At 37.4% G+C, this 25,234-nt stretch overlaps 2 protein-coding genes across 3 annotated transcripts; both read right to left on the bottom strand.

The window, feature by feature from the left end:
• Nucleotides 1-6,635: 6,635 nt before the first annotated feature.
• On the bottom strand, nt 6,636-9,487 carry LOC127832630 (uncharacterized). Its single transcript, XM_052358239.1, has 5 exons — nt 9,381-9,487; nt 8,899-9,102; nt 8,410-8,629; nt 7,290-7,439; nt 6,636-6,913 (listed from the first exon to the last, which is right to left on the bottom strand). Exons 2-5 carry the CDS (start codon nt 9,079-9,081, stop codon nt 6,636-6,638), a joined length of 831 nt encoding a protein of 276 aa, XP_052214199.1. The 5' UTR covers nt 9,082-9,102; nt 9,381-9,487.
• Nucleotides 9,488-9,872: 385 nt separating this feature from the next.
• On the bottom strand, nt 9,873-23,534 carry LOC127837434 (collagen alpha-4(VI) chain-like). Of its 2 annotated transcripts, none has more exons than XM_052364564.1 (8): nt 23,344-23,534; nt 23,138-23,174; nt 22,630-22,798; nt 22,200-22,332; nt 20,302-20,440; nt 17,120-17,254; nt 11,227-11,292; nt 9,873-10,746 (listed from the first exon to the last, which is right to left on the bottom strand). In XM_052364564.1, the coding sequence occupies exons 1-8, from the start codon at nt 23,368-23,370 to the stop codon at nt 10,190-10,192; spliced, it is 1,263 nt and encodes a 420-aa protein (XP_052220524.1). In that variant the 5' UTR covers nt 23,371-23,534; the 3' UTR covers nt 9,873-10,189. The 2 variants fall into 2 exon arrangements, with proteins under 2 accessions (XP_052220524.1, XP_052220520.1); XM_052364560.1 differs by having other exon boundaries at nt 11,227-11,303; nt 17,122-17,254.
• Between the last annotated feature and the right edge of the window lie 1,700 nt (nt 23,535-25,234).

Raw genomic sequence — 25,234 nt, 5'->3', positions numbered from 1 at the left:
ATTATACACTTTATTAGACAGCCGGCCGATGTCTTATCTATGTGTAATAACTTGACGTTCAAATGGATAAGATAGGGATCACCACAGCAGGTTACAAATACACAGTGTAGACTTCCGCTTTTTTATTGTTTAATTTCAGTACATGTGTTTTTTTCTTTTTATAGCCATTTTTAATATTTGCTGAATTAAGTCCCTCCGTACGCATCTAAAAAAAACGTGTTTTATAAGAGTTCGAAATTGTTGATGTCGTCTGTCAAGTTCCACGCATGAAAAGCGTGCGTGTTGCAACAAACGAATTGTTACGAAGATTACATTGCAGTAGATGGTTTGTTTTTAAAAATATTGGTGACGGGTGGGGTAAAGGAGTTACACGTTAATGTCTATAAGAGAAAAAAGGAATAATGAAATGGAAATACATTAAATGAAGAATTTAATTTCAGGCGAAAAATATATAATATTTTTTTATGTTGTTTGATCTAGAATTTAATGCAATGCTCGTTGATACCAATACATTTATTATTTTATTAGAATTATGGCGTGATTCATTCTTTGCTAGACTCACAGACTTTTTCTTAGCTATAACTAAGATATACGTTGAATTTATTTTTACACCTTTGTAATCATAAGTGGAGTTTGTGTGAATTCTGTATAAAATTATGAGCGAGTGTAAATCAAAATATTACCACTGTAGTCAATTAAAAATAAATTGCATTGGTATTTGAATTTTTGTGGCCATTCGATTAGTCTCTGCTAAACAGTCAAACTTCATGTCCTGTGACTGTAAGTACTAAATACGTTCGTTCAAAGAGCGAACAACTGCAGTGCCTTCAGCGCTTTGGTTATTCTTGTCATAGTCTCAGTTTTTCACATTAACACAAAAATTTTACTATTCAGTGAATAACCACTATAACAGACGACTTACTGACCATAATAAAATTTTTTACTATTAAACCACCTATTATTATCAGATATTCTTGTATTCTTTATTGTTATATAATGTTTTTGTGTGTGTATGTCTATGTACATATACATTGATCTGATAATATATGAACACGAGTGAAAAAAAGTTTAACAAATGTTCGTATCGGCCATAATAGAAAAAATCAAAATGATTATCATAATAAGGCTAATTAGATTTTTATCAAAGAGACCTTTACATTTCACATAACTTCACCTTACTTAAGTGATTTGTTGGTCACTTTTGGTGGCTAAATTGAATAAATCATCAAGCATAAATTTATCAACGAAGTAAAAAGTAAACAAGGATTAATTACGTTTGAAACTCTAGAATTTTTACCTCTTTAAATACGTATACTTACGTATTTCTTTACGTCCTCTGTCGGCCCTGGCCACCAATACCTCATGTTGACGGCCTCTGGACTTGTTTATTCCACTATGGCCGCCAAAGGCACTACCAATTAATTCCTTCAGTACGTTTTCAACATCCTCCTTCAAAACAACCTTTTAACCGTTCACGTTCACAAGTATGTACAGGTCGCAACCAAAGCCCAAAATTATAAGATAATACTGTATCTCTCTTTAATAACTCATTTTATTAGAAAGTATTTTCAGCAGAAATAAATTTAACTATGAAAAGTTTAGCTTATCATTTATCAGTTCACAATGATTGTTTATGTCTAAGACAGGACCAAGCCAGCGCTTTTTCAATACCCTGGGTTCAAATATAGCTGTGTCATTATTTAAATGTCTTTTTTATCTTAAAAATATGCCAGTAAGACTCCTTGTGTGCCGATTATTTTGTAGCTTATTGATCAAATATGTCGCAATTACAATGGCATCAGTCACAATCAGACCTTGATATGTGGTGCAGCCATGATGGGGAGTTATCTGGGTGGACCATGAGGGTAAGTTATGTGGATGGACCATGATATTGGGGTATGAGGGTGGGATTGTGGGTGGTGCATGGGGGTGGGGTTTGTGGGTGGTGCATGGGGGTGGGGTTTGTGGGTGGAGCATGGTGGTGGAGTTTGTGGGTAGAGCATGGAGGTAATGTATGTGGAGCATGGAGGTAATGTATGTGGAGCATGGAGGTAATGTATGTGGATGGAGCATTATGGCGAGAAATGTGGATGGAACATGAGGGTAGTGTATGTGGGTGAAACATGAGGGTGGAGATGTGGGTTTAGACTGAGGGTGAGATATGTGGATTGATAATGAAGGTGTGTTATATGGGTGGAGCGTGAAGGTAGTGTATGTGGGTGGAGCATGAGGGTGAGGTCTGGTCTGCGGGTGAAGCATGAGGGTGGTGTATGTGTGTGGAGCATGAGGGTGCTGTTTGTGGGTGGAGCATGGTGGACATAATCCACCCTCATGCCCCACCTACAGGGTGCATTTTGCACAATTGTTCTAGATGATTTCTAAAAGATGAAAAATATAACACATATGAAAGAAATGGGCATTGTGATTTTAGAAAAGACTATTTTAAAAGGGGCTTCTATATGACTTAATGTAAAACTGATTATCCCCTGGAGGAGGCCATTTTTGACACCAATTTTTAAGGGTTTCCCTATACACGCCAATTGAAAACGAGTAATCTTAAAGATTTTGTGAGTTTTCACGTTTTTCACGCAAGGAAACAAATGATAACCGATGGGGTGCATTTTTGACCCCATGGGATGATCTGAACAAGCTACAGGACTCAATTACATGTAATATTTCAGATGAGAATATTTTCAAAGTTATCATTGCTAAATCCCAATTTTGAGAACCGTGGCCAAATAATTTAACGACAATTAATCATTTGAACTATTTTTTATAGACAACCGCAAAATTAACAATCCCGTCAAGTTTCGTCACATTCTGGCAAGCGGATCACCTGAACAGTTGTTGAAAAAACTATTCACGAACCCACGCACATAGGCACGCAAGCACACATACATACCGGTATCCAATTAGCTCACCATGAGCATGTTGTGCTCAATTAAGCTAATAATTCGATCATAATTTAATATTTTCTTTATCATTCTTTGTCTGTTTTTATTAATAAGAACGTTACATCCGTTATACATTACGGCCAATACTACGTGCGTAATTGGTTTGGAAAACAGATAGATGTACTTTAGTTGCAACCGAGAAGGGCATATGAAGATAAATAGAATACCAGAAGAAGAAATAAATCTGGCTCTCTGTCGCAATATTGTTATCTTTTAACCGGCTGTAAGATGAGTGTGCATAGAAATAGAATTGCCGCTGTTGCACAAGTAAATAATTTGGAATCTCTCGGAAAATATACGAACGCGAACACCCTTTTTCTGATGTTTGCCTAGATAAATAGAGTGCAGCGAGAGTCAGTAATGCAAAGTATATTGTTTCCTATTTATATAAACCAAGTTCAAATTATCACCCTATTACACCGCGTTGGCGTTGTGGATGGGGATCACAACGCGATTGTCTGATGAACTTTTAACGCGTTCAACAATTCAATAGTTACATAAATGTCTCTTTGATAGCTTATGTAAATTTATCGGATCCCATGGCTGTTATTTGTAGATGCCACTGTGCTATAAGAGACATATCTTTCATGCATGCAAATATAAGATAGATAAAGCTACCGAATTGTTTGTGTTATTAGTCGATAGCTTGTACTAAAAGCCACACACTTTGCCTCTGACTGACCAATACATATAGATGCGACTTGAAAGTGTGCAAAATTGTCATTAAATATATAGCCTAGTTAGCATGTAATTTATTAATTTTCAAATGGTACTGCTTTTAAAACCGAAAGTAGGATTTCTAGATGTATACGTCCGTTTCGACAAACGCGATTATTTTTTATTTTTAAAGCGCAAAAAAGACGGATTTATACCCTGTAACCACCAGATATATTCTAATTGGCATAAATAAAATATGTTTCTTATTTATACTTAAATTTACTATGCCAAATATGGTGTGTGGCTTTAATAATTAATATTACTGATTATGACAAGAATGTATAAATGCCATTACATGCATTGAATTTTACCATGTATAATCATTAGTTTACACAAGTGCACCGCATAACAGGTACCAACGCTCGGCTGCCGGTGCAGTTTTGAATAAATATAAGCTTGTCAGAACTTATTTTTGTAGAGGTCACAGTGACCTTGACCTTTGACCTAGTGACCCCAAAAATGGGTGTGGCGTGTAGAACTCATCAAGGTGCATCTACATATGAAGTTTCAAATTTGTAGGTGGAAGCACTTTGATTTTAGAGACAAATGTCAAGGTTTTAGCACGACGCGGACGGCAAACGGCGGACGCCGGACGACGATAAGGTATGAGATAAGTTTATCAGCTATGTGATTTTGGCAGTAACGGATCATTGCGGTCTTGTTCAATACGTATTCAATACGCGTAACGGTTTTACATGTTCACAGAATTACGCTGTAATGGACTGTAAGAGCCTTCGTGTCAGGTGATTTCCCGGGGGTTCTCGCTCTTTAAAACGTGTCTTGTCAATGTGTGGCGAAATAAATAAACATGTCAATGTCAAAGAAAAATTGAATTCTGACTAAAATGTAAATTATATGAATTTGTATTTGATTATCTTAGTAACACTTAACTTAAACATAGTCATTGAATAATTTAAATATAATATGATAGAAAATTTATACAAAAAAGCAAAATTTAACAAAATTTGGTGGGGATCGAACTTACGACTTAGGGGCCATACACATAAATCGCAGTAATAATCACTTTAAGAAAATGCGCTATAAAACTTTTCAAATAGTCTTGTCAAATCTATTGATATATACAATGTTCACAATAATCAAAATGTTAGAAAAGGGTGCAAAACAAGCAAGCACTATATAATAAAATTATTTTGTTTAAAAATGCATATACCATTGTTATAGTATATTAGTTTTACTCGTTCGTATATTCCCTTTTTTAATAAGTTGAACATTTGGGGCATTTTTAATGACATTTAAGTCCCTTTTAAATCTTAGAACATTTCTACTGTTAGATTATTGTTAACGTAATTGTATGACTTAATCCAATCTAGAAAAAGGCGTCAGCCATATTATGTATTGGTGTTGTTTTTTTCGCCGGAAAAATTGTTTAATGCGTTAGGTTTGATGATTATTATTCATTGAATCCTCGTTACTGTAATATTGAATTAGAAGACATATTTAATACAAATATATTTGTTTATTTGTTATGATGTAAATAGAACATAGTATTATTAGTATCTCTAACATTAGCACGCTTATTGAACAAGCTATGCAATCATAACTGTATTCATATATATTATGTTAAACGCCGTTGAACTCGTTTGCTGAATCAAAAACCTTTTGAAAATAAGTTATTATCCGGTCAATGGTAGAAGGCATTATATGTGTTTTTGTAGTAACTTGAAACATATATTCTAAAATCGTCTCGAAAGGTTATCAACTGCCAGAAAAGTCGTCATTTAGAGGATTTTGACACCATATACGTGCAGCCACAAGTGTTGCAGAAAGGTATGCAATCACATGATCCGACAAGTGGGGGATAATATTACCAGGAAATTTAAAAATGTATAAAGATATGCCTTCTTATTTAATAAAATGCGCACATTCATGGGGAACTTTAGTTAAACCATATGCTCACCAGTAACTTTTATTTTGAATTAAATTCAAAACACACCATGAAATTAAAGTTAATTTAAGTATAAATAAGAAACATATTTTATCTATGCCAATTAGAGCATATTTGATGGTTACAGTGTAGAAATCCGTTTTTTTGCGCTTTAAAATGTAAAAATAATCGCGTTTGTTGAAATGGATGCATACGTCTAGAAATCCTACTTTCGGTTTTAAAAGCGGTGCCGTTTGAAAAATAATAAATTACTTGCTAACAAGGCTATAGATTTAATTTAATCTATGCCAATTGGAATATATCTGGTGGTTACAAGGTAGAAATCCGTCTTTTTCGCGTTTTAAAAAATCACGTTTGTCGATATGGACGTATACGTATAGAAATCCTACTTTCTGTTTTAAAATTAAAAAAAATAAATAAATTACTTGCTCACTAGGCTATAGATTTAGTGACAATTTTGCACACTTTCAAATTGCATCTATATGTATTGATTAACATTTATTTCATTTCAAGATGTGTGGCTTTTAATTCAAAAGTTACGTTTGTTTAAATGTAGCACGAAAAGGACCTTTTCACAAATGTTGGCATGTATTGAAGTTAGTCTGTAAATGCTTTATATTGATAAATGTAAACATCGGACATTAAGAGCTCCTGTAAAAAAGTATCAAATTAAAGAAAGGAAAAAGTATCCCTCAATAGGGCTCGAACCACTGACCCCTGGAGTACAAGTCTATAGCTTAGACCACTCGCCCATCCGTGCTAATACTATGATTGATATATTATATACTTTTTCAATATTATAACTACAACACAAATTTGCGAATCTGAAAAAAAGTCAATTTACCAAAACGTGAAAATGACCCTTAAACATTAACTAAACACATTGTCACATTTAAAACAATGTATATTGAGTAAATTTAAATATTATGCTATTTGATACAAACTTCTACAGCCATCTTGACAATATTGTAGAGGACAATTACGAATGGCGCACTGTGTCATGCACCACCGGTCCGCATATGCGAATCTCATTTTGCCGATAGCGGTACTTTCGCATTTCACGTCAGATCTACCACCAATGTTGGATGGGGCGGGAATAAACTCGCAGCGTTTACGGGAATAAAACCGTTTGGGCCAGTATTGCTCAATACGTTATTCGAAGGCTTGACGTCAGGCTGGATGGATCCAAGTGGTAAACGTTGCGCGCTTATTGCGTTGACTTGCGTTTGAATATCGTTATTTGAACCAATGGCAACATCAGCACAACCGAGAAATTGTTCTTGTGGTCCGCAGCCTTTACAGCAGTTATTGTTGACGTCGCAATCCCAGTTACTGGCTGAAAGCATAGACCAACCGTTATAAGCTTCTCACCTCTGTGTAAACTTTCCTTTGACAAGTTACGATATCATTTCCTTATCAGATATCTTTGTGAAATGTAACTCCGTACTTGATAAGGAAATCACGAGTGGTCAATACTTTTCAAGCAAGAATATGAAAGGGTACTAACACGAATGATTGATTTCATTAATAACAAATAGGCCTTGAAAATGCACAGTATTCTTGCAGAATTCCATATAACAACTCAATCATAATCTTACCCCCAGAAGCTTTCAATTAATTGTGGGTACTCTCGTTCTGACATACAAATACTAACTACATTTACATGTGGTCATTCAAAGACATAAAATAATAAAATATAATTGGAAAGTTACCTGTATTCCATTTCCATTGCAGAACACATTGGGAACACGTCAAACTTCGCGGTAAGACAAGATTCAACGAGAATGTACGTGTTCCTTCCGGTAAATACCACTTGGTCTGTCCATTCGGCTGACGTAACAGGTTCTGGTTCAAACACGCTTCTGTAAGATATAGAGGATATTTGTTCGTGTCAGTGTAAGATCGTTTGTTATTTCACGAGTGATCATAGAAAAATAATATTTTCACTCGTGGCTGCGCCACTCGTTAAAATGTATTATATGAAGAAATTTTCTGTTTCTTTATGCCCCTTTCTCAAGAAAATAATTAACAGCTGTTTCCCTTTCTCTGGAAAGTTACCCTTTCTCCCGCGGCGTGCCTAAAATAATTAAACACTCAAAATGACGTCATTATACCAGCGAAATTCTCCGGTTTAACTGTTTTACAATGTAAATAAACGGTGAAAAAAGCATTAAAAAAAGAAAATTTGTTGGATTCGATGGAATATCGTTTTTAAATCACTCGTGATCATAAAAAATATACATAAATCTTGAAGTATATCTTGATATGATAATCTAAAAATAGAAAAAGTAGTTCAGAAAATTTGATATTTTCACCGGTGAAAATAACATTTTGTTTATTTTCACTGCTATTATTTCACTGCAGACATATCTCATTTTATGATTTGGTATAAATGAAAAATTTATATAAAGCCGTGCTTGGTGTCAATTAACTACATATGCGTGCATTGAAATCGGTCTTTCGCTGGTGTTGCGTGCTTCGGTTTGACAGGCGCATCGATGGTTCTTTCTTTCGTTCGTGTATCAATTATCTGGGCTATTCGTTATAACTTTGTAGATGTGGTTTTTGTTATTTTTCTTGTCTGTTCCTTTTATTAGAGTTTACTTCACATTTAAGAAAACGCACGAGTTACAATAGAATATGTGCAAGCAAATACTTTGCGTGAATACCTAGAGATTATCGCTAAGTGCATGGCTTTGGTGCTTTGATACGTACACATGTATTAGTGCAATATGTTTATTTTAAAGAAGATAACTTTGACCAGCGATGCATTTGTTTAAACGACAACAAACGTAAGTGCAGAATAGTTAATCGTCAACTCTATCGCCTCACCTGTTGCTGGGTTACGAAGGTTATTGGTTGGACATATCCTAAATTCGAAGTATCCTCCGTGGTTTGTGGTGACGTCAATGGTGACAGTTATAGTCTGTCCTTCGGAATAATGGCGTGCGATCGTGCCCGTAGCATACCGGCCTCCAGCCTCGTTCTCCCGGACCCCGTTGAAGGGGTCTCCGCAAACACCACATCGGCCACCGTTTTGTTTCCACTGGACCTGAATCGCAAGACGGATCAATTTAATGTTTTATTAGTAATCACCATCATCTTCTTCATCATCACTATAATCATCATTTTTTATTATCAAATAATCATTGTTTTAGATATTCGTTATACTTTGTGAAGCATTTGATATCCCTACTTACATTTCGACGTTATATAAGAAAGATATATCATCATCACAAAATATTCATTTAAGTACTTGTCTTTCTGACACTTTCTCAATTATGAAAGAACACATCAGAATATTACACAGAGTTAACGTACGTCATATCCTCCACAGTACAGCTGGTTATCATTGTAGTTGACGGGGGTCTTGAACCCGAATCTCCACATGCTGGACCGAGACGGGGGCTCCACGAGACGCCCATGACCCCGTATCAAGGTCACTAGACCGCACAGGATAAGTCCGCATAGTAATACGTCGTGGATATTTATTGCAGAGGACATCGTGTGAGTAGATTTTCGGATCTAAATACAAAAGACAACTTGATAAACGATTAATTATTAAATTGATTAGCATCTTAACGATGTGAGATGTATATATGTCTGGCGGTTCTAATATCAAATTGCTTCACTTACACTATACAATAACATTCGACAAATATCATAGTCATAATTCAAAACCATGCAATATTTTTAAGTGCGCTGAAATATCATTGACTCAATCGAAAGACTACAGTAAATCACTCTACTAGCATTGAACTGCATAATAAATTACCGCTCTTTATGGATGGCAATATTCTTACCTGTTTTAGGAGTCTTTTCCTGTTGTCACGTTGTCGAAAAGATACTCAGTAACCGTTTCCTCTTTTTTCGTAATTGTTCGTGTTTATAACTTAAAGTAAGCTATCAATGTATGGTGGTTGTGAGCAAATATATATATATATATGTATACTAAATGTTGCGGTCACCTGGTGCATTTATCTGATATATTTGTAGACGTCATTGCGACGTATTTCGGATAATCGGGCGTTTTGGACAATTTAATGAAATATTATCCTAATATCCTGGAGTTAAAAATCTTTGCAAATGTTATCACATGTTTATCGTGAACTATTATTGAGTATCAAGTACTGGTAAAGTTCTATCAAACCCTGTTGACTCACAGTGTTTGTGTTGTATCGCACTTGTTCAAGTTCAAATTGAAAGTAGTCGCTTATCGGTATTGGCAAATACAGTCATCAAAATAAAATAAACATTCGAGTGGGGAATGTGTGATTCACAAAAGACAAGAGGGAACGATTATTGGTAGTCTATTAAAATCCAGGATATAGCATAATGTGTGACGTTTTCATGACGCAAGCGGTCGTTAGTTAAATCTTGTGTTTTATGCTAAGTAATGGCGACAAAATATCGAAAGAAATTTCTTTATCGTAGGTGCTTTTCACAGGTTGGATAAGTATAATTAGTGTAAGTAAATAAGCTTTTTTGAATACAACAAAACCAGTGAATCATTTCACTAAATTAAGGAAAATATCTACAGTACACATGCATTATAGTCTATGGACCGTTAAATATATAAAAGTTTTATTTTGGTGTCTATAAAATGGCAACTCTACTCCTGTGCTCCAAACAGGCAGAGTGAATACATAAGCTGCTTTCCAATGTCCCCAATTGTTTCAAAACTGAGAACTTCCAAATACTGTCCCCCATTTGTGACCAGCGAATTCAACTGATGTCTGTCGACCAAGCTGCCGATGCCGATAACGAAGATTGCCGATTTCTGGTATCGCGCTCTCATCATTTCGTTACGGGATTTGCCGAACTCGTCCGGAGCGAGATTACTGTTGACGAAGATGATTCCGATGTGTTCTGAATCGCCCCGACCGTATGACGCCTTCAGACGCATATTGCGCATCAACGTGTCAAAGCTCGGTACGCTAATGGACGCAAAGTCTTTCTTGACCTCCTCTGCATCTAATAAAGGCGCCTCATTGAATGTTCCAGATGGACAGCCGTTAGCAACTGTAGCTATGGAAACGCCACCCGCCGACATGTCTAGGTGCTCGCTAACGTTGACAATAAAGCGCAGGACGTGACGCGCATTTATGGAGCCCATTGCTGCAGTGTCTACGGCGAACACGAGATCTAGATGTTTTAGAGGTGTGCAGCCTGGGAAAAAAGGTGTCTTATTCTGAGAAAACTTGACAAAATGCATGTGCGTAAAGTGTCGTCCCAGATTAGCCTGTGCAGTCCGCACAGGCTAATTAGGGACGACACTTTCCGCTTTAATGGTATTTTTCGTTTAAAGGAAGTCCCTTTTTACCGAAAATCTAGTTTAAGCGGAAAGTGTCGTCCCTGATTAGCCAGTGCGGACTGCACAGGCTTATCTGGGACGACACTTTACGCACATGCATTATGCCCAGTTTTTTCCAGAACAAGAAACAAAGCAATACCGATAACAATATAAGCAAAAATGTTGTTCGTAGCTGATGGTTTTAATGTCAGAAATAATATTATAGGAACGCAGTTTATTTTGTATTTTAGTGTTTGATTTCTTACATTACCGTAGTCCATAACAATATAGATTCTCAGCACAGACATTTCCAATGATAACAGCTACAATATTTGAGCATACAAACGGCGGCTTACTTCCAAATCGTTCAAGCTGAACCTGCACATCGTTTTGCATCTGCTCAATATCCGGTGTGCGAGTAGCTGCCTCAACCGTACCGGAAACAACATCATTATAAGTATAATTGTGATATATTTCTATATTTAGGGCAGTGGAGTGAGAAGAATAGCAATTTAATTCAGACCATTTCATATAAACATGTAGAAAGAAATGTTGTGTCTAAAAATTGTTTTCCGTTGTTTTCTCGTTTTTGTATTTAAAATAGATTATAACAACGAGATAAAAATCATTAATTGTTTATATGATGGACTGTCGGACCGTATTTGGTACAAAAACGAATATGGTACATTTGTACCATATTCGGCCGAATATGGTACAAATGTACCATACTCGGACCGAAGATGGTACAATTTTCGACCGAATATGGTACAAACATTGTACCATATTCGGTTGGAATAAGTTTTTCTATGCTCGCCAAAACGTATTTGGTACATACCAAAAAAACTCATAAAAATGAAAATGGCCTACGTATATGGTACATAAATTATGTATTTCTTAATAAATGAAATAGTCTGCCGATGTGTAAACTTTTTTTCAAACTCAAATACATTGTATTAACCTAATATTGGAAGTGACAAAAGTATCATCATCATCATCATCATCATCATCATCATCATCATCATCGTCGTCGTCGTCGTCGTCGTCGTCGTCGTAACTAGCAGTAACAGAAACAGCTAACCTAACCACACTTTACATGGATTTTGCTGATTGTGTAACTGTTTCGCCGGCTAGCTCAGTCGGTTGCGCGTCAGATTGTCACTCAGGCGGCCTGGGTTCGATTCCCGGGCGGGCCAGATACTTTCGTGGAGATCATTAATAGCAATTTTCAAATTTTTAAAACTTTTTTTTTTCGAAAGTGTATTTTCACCAAAATCCGATTTAAGAGATTTTGAGCTCTTTTAAATGAATATATCTCTCCAAAAATAAGGATGTTTGACTGGCTGCTTTAGACAGGTGTGACTGTATTCCTAAACATTACTTTGTAAAGTTGATTTGTCGTTCCGACGTCATATTGCTGAGAAGCCGACAAAGCTTTGAAGTTTCCGATTTTTTCTTTGATAACGTGCCGCTTTAAAAAGGCGGGAATTTTGCACACGAGTCTTACTCAGAAGTCAGTAACCATATTTGACTTGGCGGTCGGCAAGAAAAGTTGTGATTTTCGACTAGAAAGAATTGAAATCCAAACTTTCTTCAAACTTCAAAAGAATTCTTGACAGTAAGTACTGTACATAATTTTAATTTTCAGTTGTCTTAATATGCATTGATGTTTTAACATGCATTGATTTTTATGTTTTATGCCCCCCCCCCCCCTCAGAGTGCATTTGCAGTTGTCCGTCCGTCTATCCAATTGTCCGTGGCATTCCTTCCGGGTGCGTAACTCCTAAACTGCTAAAATATTTAAGCTACAGTCATTTTTTCGAAAGTGTATTTTCCACCAAAATCAGATCGAGCTCCTGTAATCTGTAGATTTGAACATTTTAAATTTTATGGAGTTTATAGGTCTTTGACCTTCGAACCCTGCCTAGTCGTGACTTCTGGTGAGCGACCTAGGCCCCCAGGGCCCCTTCTTTATATCCCTTCCATCCACGTAGCATTGGTTTCTACAGACCGTTTGTCCGTTGACCGCCATAAGTTTGCCCGCTATTTTTCCCCTGAATTTGAATTCGGTTGGATTTCAATGAAACTTTACATGAAGTACTTGCTACTTTCATTGCGCATATTGCCCGGAAGTTCGGATTGTAAATTTTAGCGGAGCTATCAGACGAGTGATTTTAGCTCAGCTCATGTCGTGAGACATTCGTTTTCGACACGCGGTGTTCAATACAAGCTCTATTAACTAATGAAGTATAAATGTATAATAACTTATTATATTATTTCAGATGAAGGAAGCAATTAGGAGAAAAAGGAAGCAATTAGGGTGCTTGCCCAGGTCGAAGTACGACATTATTGTCAGATGTTTAAACGGATCGTTCGATGTCCCTGTGAAGAAACGGACACCTGAAGAGAATAATTGTTTGGCCATGATTAGAAAACGTAAGGACTTCGAGCTTGGTGACCGGGGTTCTTTATTGTGTGGCGGAAAGCAAGTCCTTGTGAAAGAAGATCTTCCTAGATTTGTTGAGAAGATGTTCATGGAAAACAAAGGATGTGGAGCAAGGGTTATTTACAACAAACTGAAAGTAAATTACACGGGGTTCTCGGAACAAGCTATCCTTGAAATACTGTACAATAGCAAGTATTACCATGAGAAGTATCCGAGATTTACAAACAAGCCAAAGCCAAAGACAATTACAGAAGAGGAACCAGGCAAAAGATGGCAGATTGACATAATTAACATGAAAAGTGTTAGCTACAAGGGGTCCACATACAGTTATATTCTACAAGTCGTGGACGTTTATTCTAGGTACGTTATGCCAAAACCCCTGAAAACGAAGAGTTCGCGTGAAGTTGCAAAGGCATTAGAGGACGTGTTGATGGTTAACCTTGCCCCTGACATCATCCAATGTGACAACGGACTGGAATTTAAAGGCCCTAGTATGAAACTTTTGTTGAACAAGTACAACATCAAAATGATCAATAGTAGGCCGTATCATCCTCAATCACAGGGCAAGTGTGAAAGGTCAAACAGTGTTATAAAGGCCAAGATTCTATTTGCAACAAAAAGTAAACGTGGATTTAACTGGGTCGAAGGGCTTCAAGATTTAGCCTATGCCATAAACACAAGTTTCAAACGAGTTCTTGGGGGTCTCACGCCCTTTGAAGCCTACTACGGAAGAAGTCATGTTTTTACCAAAGAACGTCATAGTTCTCGTGAAATAAAGAAAACCATACGGCGAGCAAATAAAAAGGCTTACAGGTCGCTGTTGAAAAACGCAACTTCCCCAAGCAAGTACAAAGTAGGAGAGACAGTATTAATTCGCTTTCCCTTTCGAAAATCCAGGGTGCCAACCAAAAGATATGTTATCGAAGGCAAGGTAGAAAAAGTAAAACGAAATGGTGTTTATATCGTGTCATTTCAAGTACCGAACAAACCCGAACTTGGATTCGTAAGCAAATCGGTTGGGGTCGAAAACATGACTAGCCTAACTGTTGCGTTAGAGAAACAACGAAAAATTAAAAAACATTCATTAAAACAGAACCGCTCAGAGAAACAAAATCACAGAACTAAGTACTATCATGTTTTAACACACCATGAAAATCTGCAGTTGTTGGATGGGGTGAATATTGCCATGGACCCAAATCCGGATGGAAATTGTCAATTTGCTGCTATATCGCATCAACTTGGTAAAATTGGTATATACAAAGACGTAGATGCTTTACGTAAGGAAGCAGTCCATCACATTGTAGAAAACAGATATTTCTATGAAACTTTTGTCTATGATGAAACATTTGATGAATACGTTAAGAATATGTCTAAGAATGGGACATACGGCGACAACCTCACGCTCATTGCACTTATGAGAGAATATAATTTGCAGTGCCTGGTAGTTTCTACCCGAGGACTAGAACACTCATCAATTGTGTCAGCAGATGGAAAGTTCGATGGTGATGTTGGAACAATTGCATTGGGGTATTTCCCAGAAGGATTTGGCATGCATTACGTTAGTATCCGTATCAATCAACGCGTGTACAAGGACATAATATCACGCCTAGAACAGTCGTATGACAACGGTGACTCTGGCGACAGCGCTGCGTCTGGCGACAACGCTGCGTCAGGCGACAACGCTGCGTCTGGCGACAACGGTGACTCTGGCGACAACGGTGACTCCGGCGACACCGCTGCGTCTGGCGACAACACTGCATCTGGCGACAACGCTGCGTCTGGCGACAACGGTGACTCTTGCGACAACGGTGACTCCGGCGACAACGGTGACTCCAGCGACAACGGTGACTCCGGCGACAACGGTGACTCCGGCGACAACGCTGCGTCTGGCGACAACGGTGACTCCGGCGACAACGCTGCGTCTGGCGACAACATTGCATCTGGCGACAACGCTGCGTCTGGCGACAACGGTGACTCTTGCGACAACGGTGACTCCGGCGACAACGGTGACTCTGGCGACAACGGTGACGTCTCTGTGTGTTCAGCCCTGAAAGAGCTTCAAGATATGATAAACAATAGGAGGGCACAGAAGCGAACGACTTTTCCATTTCTGATGTTACCACTTCACATTCAAGTTGAAATTTTTAAGTTCTGCATACAATCAAACCCGTCAATCCAGTTTGTGTTGGCGAAGGTCGGCAAACCCTTTAGAGATTTAATAAGGTCAATGAGTTTGCAAACACCTAGAATTTACATTCGGCCGGATATTGGACTAGATACTAGTAACAGAAATCCTGTTAGCGTTCGTTTCCCATTAACAAGAGCGGGCAGAAACAGCGGTCTTATTTCGGCAATAAAAGAAATCATCAAGGGGCCAAAATGGGCAAACGCATGGCTGCGTTTGCGTGTTAGTGGAATCGGTTGGTATGATATCATAGATGTCATGTACAGACATTACAGGTGAAATATACATGTATATCGGTGTTTGGAAACCTGTTATGTTATTTTTGTGATTGATGATTATGTTCTTCTACCGGAAATTTGTTGTCATTTGCTCATTTACTGGTAACTTTTTACGAAGCACATTTGGGATATTTTGGCTGCTACTAAAATGAATGTATATATGTATATTATGTCTTGTCAAAATGCTACAGTTGGATTAAAATTTAAATGCTGTTCTATGTTCTTCAATATTACTTTGAAAAATCCTGTCAGTATACCAATAAATGAAAAAAGTACAAGTTTGTTGAATCTCTTGAATGAAACAAATTATAAAATACAAAATGTAAAATGAATATGTGATGATGATGATGACAAAACATTTGTGATGATGATGATGGTAAAAAAATTGTGATGATGATGGTGGTGGTGATGATGATGACAGTGGTTATGATGATTGGGGTTTGATGATTGTGGTGATGATGATGATGATGATGATAATGATGATGATGATGATGATAACAAACGTTTTGGGATGATGATGACAGCGATGTTTATCGGACGATGATGATGGTTATAATGATGATGATAAGTTTTTAGATGATGATGACGGCGATGTTTATCGGCCGACGATGATGATAATGATGATGATGATAACAAAATATTTGTGATGATGATGATGGCGATGTTTATTGGCCGATGATGATGATGATATTCTCATCGTCGTCATCATCATCACAACATCCTCATTATCGACCGAAAACATCGCTGTCATTATCATCACAAAAAAAACTTTTGTGATCACCATTACGATCATGATAATGGATATGATGATGTTGGTTTTGATGGTGATGATGATGGTGATGTTGGTAAAGATAACAACGATGATGATCATTGGGGTGTTGATAATTGATGTGATGATGATGATGATGATGATGATGATGATGATGATGATGATGATGATGATGATGATGATGATGATGATGATGATGAGATAACGATGATGATGATGATGATGATGATGATGAGATAACGATGATGATGATGATGATGATTACGATGATGAGTGTGTATCATATTCGGAACGAATGTGGTACATTTTTCATCCGAATATGGTACAAGTTTGTACCATATTCGGTCAGGCATTTTACCCCAAAACTGCAGATACGTATATGGTACAATTAGACAGTTGTACCATATTCGGCCGAATATGGTACAAACTTGTACCATATTCGTTTTTGTACCAAATACGGTCCGACAATGGACAAATGGTAATCAATTAATGTATATTTAACAGCAGTTTACGTTCGAAAAATCTGTTCCAACTTCCAACGGCTTATTTATTAAGGCTGTACACATGTGCATACCCTCGCACGCTTTGATGGCCAGTGCCCCTTTGATGTGGTTAAGGGCATCGAAGTTGTCGATCATGAAGACGTTGTTCGACGAGGGGCGGCTCCCTATTGCCTCCAACTCGCCCTTGTCCACCTGTGAACCGATCCCTGCAAGAAAGTTGTAACGCATATATGTTGTGTCACGTTTTGTTTATGGTGTAAAGCTTTATATATAACACATTGAAACAGAAAAAAGAGTTGTATCGTGACCTTAACTTGAATTTGGGCCGTGCTCTGTGAAAAGGGGGTTTAATGCATGTTCGTTATGTGTCGTCCCATATTAGCTTGTGTAGTTCACACATGCTAATCAAGGACGACACTTTCCGCCCAAACTGAGTTTTTGCTAATAAGTTACTTCCTTTGGACAAATAATATAATAGAAGGGGAAGTTTCGTTCCTGATTGGTCTGTTCGGACTGCACATGCTCATCTGGGACGACACTTTACGCACATGCATTAAACCTTTTTTTCACAGAGCACGGCCGATTTATTGATGCTCATTATTGACAGAACGAATAAGAAAGACGCAACGCAGTACGATTTTTGTCACTTTTACGCATTATGATCTTCGTCAGTTTATAAGTCGATGCATATGGAAATGCTCTGATGTGAAGAGCATTGCTAAATCGCTCTGTATTTCAAATTTGTACGTGTTAGATAGCGTCTGATGATGTATTACCTCGTAAAAATACTATATGACTAATTGTGTTTCCTGTGTGCATTGTATGTTACTATTTTTTTATACCAAATCTTATTCACACAAGATATATTTTTAATGTTGTAAGTATATTCTGGAACTTAAACTGAAATGTATGCTTCGGTATTCAGTAAAAAGAAACCATACAATATATAAAGGCAATTATTGCAGTACTGGTTTCTGATTAATCTCAGTCGATTTGAAACCTTATATGTAAATAGACATTGAAACATGATTTGGTATTAACAACGGGGAGGGAGGAAGTGACAAATGTTTTTTTAAACTCCAAGCATAAGAAGATAAACGATAATGGGCAAAATATCAATACTTTCTATGCATGTTCTAGGCTCTTATACGATTGATAAACGGAATTCTTTGTAAGGATATTATGAATTCTTGGTGCATAAATTAACCATGAAAATACTTATTTCGGATTCTTTCGAGACAACACAATGATATTTATGTTTCATGAAGTAGTAGTTTAAAGTCTATGAAATATCCGTGACTGGCCTTTTCACCGATCTGTCCCCAATCTGTCGTCGATGAGAATGGCATGCGATGATTGACACGTGCTTACGAACGTAAACATCACGTGCACGTGAAACCAAGTTTACGAGATAAAAAGTCGCACCATTTAGCCACTGACAGCATGAGTACTACAAATCGCGCCTAACACACGTTATCGACTGAGAACAAACATTTGCCAACATCTGGTTATTAAAACTTTATTTGACATAGAGTTTCCATTCTACTACTTAAAATGGTGCACGGTTGCTTAGTCATAGCGATCATAATCCTTAGTAACACAGTATTTTAATGTCAATTAAAATGACAAAGAAACGATGAAAAACATGTTTTATCGAAAACAATATTCATTCTCAAATATATAATGCAATGCACGTAATGAATCAATCAAACAGCAGAGGTATGGCACACAGATAGAGTCGGATTGAATAATTATAACGTGTACAGTTTTAACCCATTTATGCCTAGTGGACTCTCCCGTCCTTCTAAATTGGATCAATTTATTTCCAAAATTAGGGATGTCTAGTAGCTCTATATTTATTTCTATATTTAGAATATTTCTTACAGAAATTCCTTTAAGCAAACAGCGCAGGCCTTGATGAGACGCCGCATCATGCGGCGTCTTATCTGGGTCAACGCAGTTTGCCAAGGCCTATTTTCTAGAAGCGATGCAAAAATGGGTTAAACCTCTATTTGACACAGAGTTTCCATTCTACTACTTAAAATGGTATCCGGTTGCTTGATCATAGCGATCATACTCCTTAGTAACACATTATTTTAATGTCAATTAACATGATAAAGAAACGACAAAAAACATGTTTTATCGAAAACAATATTCATTCTCAAATATATATAATGCACGTATTGAATCAACCAAACACCAGAGGTACGGTATACAGACAGAGTCGGATTGAATAATTATAACTTGTACGGTTTAAACATCGATGTTTATGAACCTGATCGATGCACAACTGAATTGTACAACACGATTCGTAGATAATCGTTATTGATCTACCTATACACGAATATCAGAAGAATTATAAATACATAACGTAAATATAAAAAGAAAGTGACAATTCCGCTAATGATATTAAAAGGTTTATTACTTTCAACTTTATTTTATATCGACTTGAGAAGGTCTGACATTGACAATGGGGAATCGAGAAATGTCGGTCACCCAGCAGACGAGACAGAATCGTACGTGTGCACGAGCTTTCAATGTCAAACTGATATCGTAACTTGCGTCATGAATGTGTTGTATTTCATCTTGGATTATGACAATTATACCGCTAACTTCAACACAAGTGCCAAACACAGTATCCATCTTAATTGCATGCCAGATATACAGACTTGACTACAGTTGATCGACACGATCAGTTGACGAGAGAATGTTGGCTATAAATCTACCAAAGAACTCTAATTTTTACAATCTGAATACTATGAAGGTTATACAATTAACCATAATTTGAAAGATAAACTCTTAACCATGATGTTTGTGAAACAATGTTTATGAAAGCTTTGCTATGGAAAGGTAACTTTGTGAAACGAAAAAAAAGGAAAACGAAATTTTCTTCCTTTCAAACTTCTGCAATTTACGGAATTTTGTATGTACTTTAATTAGACTAGCATGACGCTAGAAGATTTTATCTGACAGAATATATATCAATTGAGCCTAGTTCTGAGAAAACTGGGCTTAATGCATGTGCTTAAAGTGTCATCCCAGATTAGCCTGTGCAGTCCGCACAGGCTAATCAGGGACGACACTTTACGCCTAACTTGATTTTCGGTAAGGAGGGACTTTCTTGAAACTAAAAATACCATAAAAGCGGAAAGTATCGTCCCTGATTAGCCTGTGCGAACTGCTCAGGCTAATCTGGGACGACACTTTACGCATATGCATTAAGCCAAGTTTTTACAGAACGCGGCTCAATTACCTATGACGAAGACTGTGATTCCCGCCTTGTGAACGAGAGCGGCCTCTTTGAGCGTGGCGCCCATGTCCTGGGACATGCCGTCCGTCAGTACGATGGCGATGTGTGGAATACTTGGTCTGACAGTGGCCGAGGTCATGCCCTGTAGTTAGATGGATGTCAGTTTAAACAGAATTGTGTACACAATATACATGCCGGCCGTCAACAATATACAAGCAGTTCGTCAGAACGGAAGAGAAGTGGGAACAATTAAGTATTTGGATGTCCCCGACTGTACTTGGTTAAGATACACTTCAGTTAGCTAAATTCAACGTTTCCTCCGTTTTAACCCTTAAAGCGCTGGAGCTGAATTTTAAAGGCCTTTGCAAACAGTTTGGATCCAGATGAGACGCCACAGAACGTGGCGTCTCATCTGGATCCAAACTGTTTGCTATTCTGATAGTATTCTTTGAAAAAAAATGAAGAAAATGCTTATTTCACAAATTCAGCAGACGACATTTTATCAGACGACAAATTTCCCAGCATGCAAAGGGTTAACAACAATAGCTATGTGGATATATACGGTCTAAGAGAGCAGCCATGGCGCCCTGAGAAAGAGATAAAATTCAGTTAGTAGATTGGTCAATTGTATGGTTTATGCATGAAAATTGCTATTATGACGTCATGCCTATATTGCAGATTAATGTACAATATTGACATACAAACAAATAAGAAACCTTTACTATCTGTCCAGAGTCCGTACCATAACGGTGCGGTATCCGAAGAACATGTACGATGTTTATTTTTACCACTCACCTATGTCCAATCATTTAATTTTAATATACCGGTAGGTTTATTTTACTAAGATACTTAACTAATTAAACTATTGATTTGTGTATATAAAATTTTGAACATGATCTTGACATTAATAATCTATAATTAAAGGATATTTTTTATGCGTAGCTGGCTTACCCAGGATTTCACTTTAATTGACATATACCAACAGCAAATACAATTGGGGAGAAATTTCCCGTCTGTAGGCCCGAATGAATTACTGGAATGTTCGCATCTGTTAAAAATATATCAGCTAAGCAAAATGGAAAACATTCTGTCTTGTGTTCGAAAAGGGTTAAATTATAATTTTATAAACTGAAATACTATCTGTGTTGTGTATTATGGCATAAAGATTGTACGCAAGTGTGAAATCCCCATTATTTCTTAAGAATTAATCATAAATAGCAATGGTTATGGTTCTGCATCTTACCAGGGTAAACGTGTCGATATAAGCGTTGTGCTTAGATTAAATTACCGTACTATTGTCGAAATATCAATATCTCAGGCTTATTTATGGTTGATATGATTTCGCAAACAAATGTATTTAGGTCTTCAAAGAAACGTTTTAAATGTTGAAAATGTTAATTTGCAAATTGAAATCAAGATTTGAAACAATGAACAATTCGAAAAAATACCATTATACCTATGCATTATGTTGATCGGCCAACACTGTCGTTTATGAGTACTCGTCGAGTCGCTTAACCAACTTTCAATGTATGTATTGAGTGATCAACAGAGTGACACACGATATGTTTTATCGCCAAACGTGTCTTCACAATGCATGTACTTGTCGTCGCTGGACGTTAACGTTCTCGGAGAAAGGTATGTTCGAACTCATCTCAATTTTTGTTGATGAAATGCGGCTATGAATTGTTCAGAAAAACACTAGCGACACTAGCCATAACTTATTGATTTTGTTGACTATTATTTCAACCATAAAACCAATTAACGTTTACGCCGTATCTTAAAAAAACGGTATTTATTGTGTGTGTTTTTTAATTTGATTTTATAAATTAAGTGTCTTCGTGCGCATAATTATAAAATACAGACTTTTACTAAATATAACGAAGGTAATAAAGGGAGACAACCTTGGTATGCAGATAACGCAGTGCCTCTGCGGTGTTGGTTCCCGCTCCTTCATACGCTACTTCCCCGATTTTCTCGAGCATTCGAACTTTATCCATGTATTCCCCCAAGCCAAATTGTGGCCGCACGGTTTTGCTACAGTGTTAAGAGCAATTATGGCTTTATATATGTTATCATATACACACATTAACACAATCCGCAGTACATTGGAACAGAAACGTAATCTTACTATGTATAATTTATTCGTTTCTGTAAGTTATACCTTTCTATATTATGGTAGCTTTACATAAATCATTGTTTTTTATCGGTTCTTTGAATTAAAAATAATATAAATATCGGATGTGACCAATCTGTGTTGAACCTAGCGTGCCGTTGATACGTCAAAGATGCTTTTCGCGTGGTAACCAAGGTGAGTCTTATTTACTGATTTACCTGAAGCTGAGGACGCCAACGCGCATTTTGTCCGTACCAAACATCGAGGCCACGTCCTGGGTAAACCGAACCTCTTTCCGGAAGTCATCTGGATCGATACTTCCAGAAGAGTCCAAAACGAAGAACACGTCTGCCGGTCGCCCTCCACATGCTGCCGATATTAATTGACCTGCGTCATGTGAAAATAGGTTTTTGTGATATGTGGTTAGCTACGCTGTCCGCAAACTAGACCGGGAAACACAGCCTGACTTAATAGCGGACATGAAGGTGCGTGAAGTTGACATGATGGCTCCTGACCAGAGGACAGGGTGTCACCTGACCAGCGGACAGGGCCATCATCATCAATTCCTCCATTATTGCATTTGATTATTATATAATAATTGTTGGTGAGTATCCATTCAATGCAAGACACGCCTTTTGATATACACATATGAGTTATTTTCAATACAGCAGAAAGACTATCTACAATCCGCGTTTAGCATAATAATTGATGATATGTGAATCTTACGTCCAGTTTGTACATCTTGAGCGGCAACCGCGACCACCTTGAAAAAAAGTGATCAACGTTTGATGTACCGGAGTTCATAATTGGATTTCGAATAAATAACGTGATTCATTTAATGAACAATAACAGTAGTTTTAAAATCCTTATTTGCAATGAGCCCGGAGAAATTTTGGAAAGAAACTAAAATGTATAATGGATAAAATTCTTACCAAGAAGATGAAGGCTAAATAAATCATGTTGGTCAAAGTCTCGATAGCCTGACCAATACACTCCGCAACTCTAATTCCAAATTCCGAAAATTTGCTGCATTGTAAGCGGCTTTATATAGCCCCTGGTTTCAAACGAAAATGTATTAACCCTATTTTGTTGCCAGACGTTGACTGGAAAAAGCAACAAACAGAAGATAAGTTCCCTTAGGACTGATCTGTTTACAGAGCGTGCCCAAACACTCATTTCCTCTCCTGGTAAAAAAGTGTGCATGTTGCCGTTTGGCAAAAACTCACAAAGCATTTCATTCAAAACAATACCCGGGTGAAATATTATCTGTCAGTTCGTATCTCCCAGCAATCATTCGATTAATATTACCCATTAACCCAATTTGAAAGCTAAAGCAATGGACCTTAATATTTCCGATATCTCTGCTTGTTTTTTCCGTTATTGAAGCACTCAAGGGCAATTAGGCGATATTTGCTGATTATATTACGTAATGTTTCGAAATAACACGGGCCTCTGATGAGCTATTGTGTTTCCAGGAGGATATCAATACTGATTGGCGATGCTCGGTGAATCAGCATGTTATTTTGCCGGTGAGATTTTTGAGAATCAATGGAGATGTTTGCATCAACATGTGGCATTTGAATGGATGTCAAATATCATGCTTTGTAAAATTCAGACAATAACATCATCATAGCCATACGATACAGATTAAAATGTTTCCGAGCATTGTCAATCATTAGTAACTGACTTTATATTTGGATAACATTTTATTAGACAATTTATTACTTTAAAAACACGGAGCTACAATGGGGAATCGAACCCACAACCTCCGAAGTGGTAGTCAGACACTCTAACCACTTCACTGAAAAGCTAGCTCAACGGCGAGGCTGTTGGAAGTGATCTTAAATCACTACAGGCACGCTAAAAATGAGATGGAATCGGTGAGTTAGCTGATCGTTTGCTTTTCCAACTTAACAAGTGACATTTACAAGAAAGATATAGCAACAAACTGATTAAAATGACTGATTTCAGTGCTAACGTTAATACGTAATTTCAAAATATTTCTGCTCTTCATTCCGAACTATATACCATGTATTATATCGTTTTGAAAAATGCATCAAGATTGGAGAATAATACCCGGTTGTAGTGGGTTTTGGTGCCCAATCAATTATGGGCAGCTGTGATGGAAAATACCATTAAACTAGCAGTTAACTAATATCATGAGCCAAGCAATAGATTAATGTCACGTGTCGCGCAGATAACTAATGAGATGTGCCCGACTGGGGACTAACATATTGTGATCTGCAGTGGACTATTGTCATGTGACCTGCAGTGGACTAATGTCGTGTGACCTGCAGTGGACTAATGCCATGTGACATGCAGATGACTAACATCGTGTGACCTGCAGTGGACTTAAGCCATATGACCTGCAGTGGACGTATGGCATGTGGCACGCAATGAACTAACACATGTGACATGCAGAGGACTAATGCGATGTGACCCGCAGTGGACTAATGCCGCGTGACCTGCAGTGGACTAATGGCATGTGACCTGCAGTGAACTAATGCAATATGACCCGCATTGTATTAATGCCTTGTGACCTGCAGAGGACTAATGTCATGTGGCACGCAGTGAACTAATTCCATATGAGCAGCATTGTACTAATGGCATGTTACCCACAGTAAACTACAGTGGACTTATGCCATGTTACCTACAGTGGACCAATGCCATGTTACCCCTACAGTGGACTAATGACATGTGACCTACATTGGACTAATCCCATGTGACCTGCAATAGACTAATGCCATGTGACCCGCATTGTATTAATGCCAGGTGACCTGCAATGGACTTATGTCATGTGAAACACAGTGGACTAATTTCATG

The sequence above is a fragment of the Dreissena polymorpha genome, chromosome 1 (assembly GCF_020536995.1).
Source record: "Dreissena polymorpha isolate Duluth1 chromosome 1, UMN_Dpol_1.0, whole genome shotgun sequence".
Taxonomy (NCBI): Eukaryota; Metazoa; Mollusca; class Bivalvia; order Myida; family Dreissenidae; genus Dreissena; species Dreissena polymorpha.
This window is presented reverse-complemented; position numbering and strand designations above follow the sequence as displayed.